Genomic DNA, 6221 nt, shown 5'->3' on the forward strand with positions numbered 1-6221 from the left:
CAGTTTTAAAAAAACAACAAACTGAACTGTTTGTAGCAAATTGAATTCTCTCCGTTACCCTAAAAAAAATAAAAAAAAAATGACGAGGGAGTTCGCAGTACCGCCGGTGGTTTTCCCGTCCGGCCCAAACCCGGCGGCCGGAACCGGCGTTCAGCAAAGGAGAGTCCCAACGGCACCGTTTCAGCCACAGCGACCCTCGAGCTCAAGCATCCCCTTCATGTCATTCGATATCGGATCCGCAGCGGCCTCCACTTCCTCAGCCTCGATCTACGGCGGTCCTATCGGCGGAGGAGGTGGCTCTATGCCCGGAAGCGGTAGTTTCGAGGACGAGGAACCCTTGCTCGACGAGCTCGGGATCCACCCGGAGCAAATCTGGAATAAAACCAAGTCGATTCTCAACCCGTTCCGGGTCAACCCGGTAGTACACAAGGACTCGGATCTATCCGGTCCGATCCTCCTCTACATGTCTCTCTGTCTCTTCCAATTACTCGCCGGTAAGCTCCAATTCGGCGTTATACTCGGCTGGATCGTCGTCTGCTCTATCTTCCTCTACGTGGTGTACAACATGCTCGCCGGAAGGAACGGTAACCTGGACCTGCACACGTGTACGAGCGTGATTGGCTACTGTCTCTTGCCGGTGGTGATCTTCTCGGCCGTGTCGCTCTTCCTGCCTCAAATCGGTGGGGTCAGGTTCTCGATCGCCGGGATCTTCGTGTTCTGGGCGACTAGGGTTTCCACGGCACTCATGGTTGCGCTCGCTGATGGCGGCGACGAGCATCGCAGCTTAATAGCGTATGCGTGTTTCTTGATTTACACTCTGTTCTCGTTGCTTGTTATATTCTAGTGGGATTTGGTTTTGGAATTCGCTGTTTGGTATTAAAATTTCTGTTTAATAGAGAAAAAAAAAAAAAAAAAACCTTTTGTTAGGTGTAACTTTTGGCTTATAATTGATATTGATTGTAATGCTATGATTTTGTGCTATAATGGGCGTTTGATATGGTGGAAATGGATATATTATTTGTAAATGAATTGTCTGAGTTTTTAGGTGAATGCTTTGCTACATTGGTGTGTTAATTGTTGAACTTTCGAAGCCGATAGATTTTTATTTTGGCCTTGGAGTTTCATATGTAATGTGATTACTTGTTATAATGTATTTGAGTTATAACATTGAGCACCAAAACAAGAGAAAGTGAGGCTGAACTAGATTGAGAAATCTGTGCCCATGTTCTGGTTTATTATTTGCCCCTGTTTGGAGAGAATCTGCTATTTTGTGTCATAAATTGTTATCTTCTCTTCTTGAAACAGCTTATATAAGATTATAGTGATAATTTGCCTAACATTGGCCTGTTCATTAGGATATTTTCTTTTGGGCAAGACTTAGATGCAGTACCTAATGTCCAGTACCCCTTCAATCCATAACAATGGATTTTCTTCGTTATACCCAAGTTTTGGGTGGTTACGCAAATACACAGGTTTTGGGTTTGAAGATTAATTAGAGTTTTAGGTTCAATCTTTTTTAGGTTAGATGAGAGAATTAGTCAAGAATTACTGAATTAGCATTGTACTTGGCAAATTCACGGTGGTAAATGGAGGTTATGCAAACCCACTTCAGTAATTTATCCAATTTAGGGTCTTTGTCGATTTGTTTTTTCCTGCAACTTCAATGGGTTGGATAAAGGGTGTCAAGATTTGCTGTCCATGGTTTTTGTTGACACATTCCATACTATGGTCACAATGTTTGGTCAATGTGTTATCAATTGGAAGAATGAGCCATCAGATCTCTTTCTAAAGGTATATTTTCAAGACTAATGGCCACTTAATCTCTTTCCAAAGATATATTTTCACGAGCCAAGCAATTGGGTGCATGAAAATTCTGCTACGTCTGGTGGATATGACGAGGTCCACAGTTTGTTACAATTGAAGGTGGTGGCTGATGGCTGTTCAAGAGGGTATGGGTGCTTGATTTCTAGCAAAGAGAGTTGTGGATTGAGAGAGTTTTGTTTCTTGAGTTCAATCGAAGTGAGAGAGAATGAGCTGTTGGACTGGGTTCCCTCAGTTTGTGCGAAATTTTAACGCCGTTTAGTGTATCTGGCTAAGTGCCACATGTATTAATATTAAAAGGGGAACCTAAGCTACTGTACTTAAGGCACTATACTTAAGTTTTGCCCTTTTCTTTCAGACCATAGTTGCTCTTTAGATGTTTACCATTTGTCTTGCATTAACAAATAACATTTTATGTCATTTCCTGTAATTTTTGTTGTAAAATTCAATATTGCTTTCACATGAATAGTTTAAATAGAGCTCGAGCGACTCCATTGGGCCAATGAAGGCAGTTTGGGAAATGGACTGGATGGCTTCCCTACTAATGTAGTGGAATGAGACAAGGAATTTCCTTATTGAGTGAGCGTTTAGTTGAAATCCAGCTAATGGGTGATTTGAGAAATGAAGCTTCATAGAGGAGGGGATATATAATATTTAAACTGATAAATTGATTTGTTGCAAAATGCCTCTACTTCCCAGTCACACTTTTACCTGTTTGTGGTAATTGAGTAATTCTCTATATAACTCTTCAATTAACCCCAAAAAAAAAGGATTTTCACTTGGCCCCAATTCACATTATAAGTTGTGATTGGAAAAACATAATGTATTTATAAATACACCAATTATGCTACTTATATTCTGCACCAATTGTAATAGGTCCCATCAACAATTATGAATTGTGTCCAACTTATCGTTAACTGGGATAGAGTAATGCTGTATTTTATTTTGGTTAATTCATTAGTGAAATTCTTGTTTGCTGCTGCATTTTGAAACTTATGTTGCAGAGAAATTTCAGGAGAATAAAAGAAAATTTAGATTTAGTTTTTTCATGATATTATTAAATGAAATATGTGTTCACGGTCCTCCATTAATTGAATGCCATTCTGCTATTTGGTTTTTTTGTGATGAGTTCAAATGTAAGATTCTAATTTTTTTTAGGTAATTCCTTCAACTTTCTTGGCTGAAAAATGTAATTTTACTGTTATTATATACAAGTATTTGGGGGGAAGGGGGGGGGGGGGGTTGAATCAATGGTTGTGTGATTAGATGTGGGCAAGAAGAAACCATGAATCTGATATATTCGGGGCCAGGGTTGGGATGAGGAATCATAGAGTCTCAAAAATGCTCCTGCTGGTAGACCTGAGAGCCCTAGTCTTCTCTCCATACTTGATAGTCCCAGCAATGAACATTGGGATTGCTAGAAAATTAAGTTTAGCACTTGTCCAGGCTTGAACAAAAACATAAGCAGCACCCAAGACCTGAACAACTAGACATGGAAGTGCCTTAGCCACAACTTACTGTCTTCTGAGAAGTAGGCAGTAATCATATTAGGTCTACCAAGGTGCAGGAGAAGACATGGAGCCCAAAAAACTGTTATTGTATTGTATGCGTCTATAAAACCATTTTTAGATAGTTCATGGTTGTTGGATGGTATTCCGTATTTCAAGTGAAGCTATTGAACTAAGTCTGCTGATAGCAAGTTACAGAATATGTTGTCTATTTAAAAGTAGTCATGGATACAAGATTGGGTTTGATGAAGATAAAGTCATATGCATACAATGTGATCCATAATTTAGAACATTGGCTTTCTCTGTTCAAGTACAAAGGGCCATTGATTTTATAGAAGGCAATCATTCAATGTCTAATGAGCTTTTTAAGTAATAGAAAGGTTTTCTTTTGTTGAATGGAGTTTCAATCTGCCAGAGCGTGAACACATTCAACATTATGATTTTACTAGAGTTCATGAGTTTCTCTTAAATTTTCCCTTGTGATAAGTTAACCTTGCTTTTGAAAAATGAATGGAGAACATTATTGATCCTTTTCGGGAAGAATTTATTGAACAAGAATTAGGAAAGATGAACAAGAGGCGTGGAAGAGTGATGTTGGTTAAACTTTGTGGAGGAGGCAATTTGATGTTTACCAATGTATGCATGGATTCCTCATTTCCTCTTTAGTATTTGCTTCACATATTTCACCATGGAAAAAGAGGACAAGAATAAAAATTCATTCATCAAGATTTATTATGAGCAAGAAAAGATTGATACATAGCGAATTGATTCATTTTGTTTTGCAAAGGAGAATACGAGGATGGAAAGCATTGGTTGGACATCCGAGAGATTGAGGTGGGGATGGTTTGAACTTAAGGATGAATCTTCTCCAACCCAGAGAGAACTAGTGTAGAATAATTCAAAATTTTAACCCCAAAAAAGAAGAAGAGGTGCTTTAGTATTTTGTCTTTTATTTCTAGATGTCATGTTTTATTTAGTATTATGTCTTTAGTATTTTAAAGGTCATGTGACTAGCATGTAGCTTCTAATGTAGTTGGATGGCTAAGATTTATTTGTTATATACTTATAGTTATATGTAAGATGAAGGGCTATAATTCTAGGGTTACTAAAGGCTAATATAAATAGCCTATTTTGAGTCGTAGGCAGTCTTTGCTCATCTACTTTATGAAATTTCACAATTGAATATCTCTTGAGCTCTTTGAGCCTAAGAAAAACTATTTGTTGCTTGAATTTCTTACTCTTCTAAACCTTATCCATGTTCTCTACATTGCATCACCTACTCTGAGTTGAGAAATCCTTGTCCACCCATGTTAGTCCTAAAAACCAACCTAACCCAAGTTGGGTTGGGTTGGGTTGGGCTTTAATTCAACTATTTAATTTTTTAATTTTATAAATGATTGCAATTTACACAATTGAACCTTATATTCCAACTTCATCAAACTAAGTCTTAAAATTCTATGAAGATTTTTGGGCTTAGTTGACACTTAGGTGTTTCCAATGGAGACATCTAGGGAATCCCACTTACCCAACTATCGAATTATTTTTACAAAAAATCTAAAATTCCAAAATATATTTGTATATAAGGTAAAATACCTAAATAAATTAACTAACAAATTTAAGCTAAGTATTAAAATTCAAAATAAATTAAACTTATATTTTTAAATAAAAATAAATTTTAAATTATTAACAGTGTTAACTAGTTCGGATTAATCAAGTTGAAATTTTTGTGAATCTAAACCCAATCTAACCCGAGTTTCAAATGGAACTCAACCTATCAACCCATTAAAAACCAATCCATGGTGTCAGATTGGGTTCATGGGGTCGCTTCCTCCCCCTGTGAGAGCAGGGAGTCATGGGTTCAAGACTTATCAATTGCGTGCAATGACCGAATATAAATGTATTTTGTGGATCTTGTAATCAACTAGAGGAGTCATAGCCAATCTCAAAGTTTTAGACCTAAGAGCTGAGACTTTGATGTTGTTGCAGCCAACAAAAATGGCAAAAGTTTATGAAGTAAGTTGTTTGTTATGCCAACCCCTCCAACCTGTTCATGCCTTATCCAGATTTGGAAATGCAAAACTGAATATTTTATTATTAGTTATTGTTGGGGAATGTATTCGTTTCTAATTAACAAGCTTTCAGTTTTAGTTTTTGGAAAATGTTAAAGTTACTACTTAGCTATAAAATTGCCACATTAACATAATAAATAAATTTCATAACTACATTTTTGTTTTGTGTTTGAAAGTTGACACATCAGTTTGTAAAGTTAATGTAGTAAACTTTATCATATCATCACTCAATGTGATATGTTGTGGGTTTGCAAAAAATGAAGGAAACGTTTATTCGTAATTCAAAGCATGTTTCTGTACAACTAATTTTTAACATGCAGTATAACTTAAGGGACATGAAAATTGTTTAGCATCCTTTTTCTAAATCTATGGGTGTATTCCTTTAAAAGTGTATTGGGAATTCATCGCTGATGATGGATATTATAGTCTCTTTGATTGCGAAGGATGCCTATTGGGAATTCATGCCTATTGGGAATTCATCAATGCAACTTGCAATGCTGCTGTGGTAATTTTTTGGTGTATTGGGAATTTCTCAACATTGATGGATATTAGGATATTGTGCTCTACTTGGTTGCCAAGAAGGGCTGTGGATAAAATTAATTATAAGCTAGGTATGGTATGGAACTCCAGCCCCAGTGGGTTTGTGAGAATCCTTCTTATCATCTATCTATTTATGCCCCCCCTCCTCCTCTCTTTTTTCTCTATTTTTGTATATTAGTGAAAGTCAGCTGTTTGGGAGTTTTTCTGTGTAGGAGACTTCTAATGTGTTCATGTAGATTGTGCTTGGTTATTTCCAAGGGCACTGAGATTTCAGGACAGATTT

At 37.0% G+C, this 6221-nt stretch overlaps 1 protein-coding gene across 1 annotated transcript; it reads left to right on the forward strand.

Annotated features, from left to right (window-relative positions):
- Positions 1–1029, forward strand: LOC142611305 (uncharacterized). Its single transcript, XM_075783412.1, has one exon. It carries the CDS (start codon positions 80–82, stop codon positions 842–844), a length of 765 nt encoding a protein of 254 aa, XP_075639527.1. The 5' UTR covers positions 1–79; the 3' UTR covers positions 845–1029.
- Positions 1030–6221: the final 5192 nt, after the last annotated feature.

Source organism: Castanea sativa, chromosome 9 (genome assembly GCF_040712315.1).
Source record: "Castanea sativa cultivar Marrone di Chiusa Pesio chromosome 9, ASM4071231v1".
In the NCBI taxonomy this organism is placed as follows: Eukaryota; Viridiplantae; Streptophyta; class Magnoliopsida; order Fagales; family Fagaceae; genus Castanea; species Castanea sativa.

What these genes read in the sequence shown, in the direction of transcription:
- LOC142611305 (XM_075783412.1), top strand. Translation starts at nt 80, where the DNA reads ATGACGAGGGAGTTCGCAGTACCGCCGGTGGTTTTCCCGTCCGGCCCA.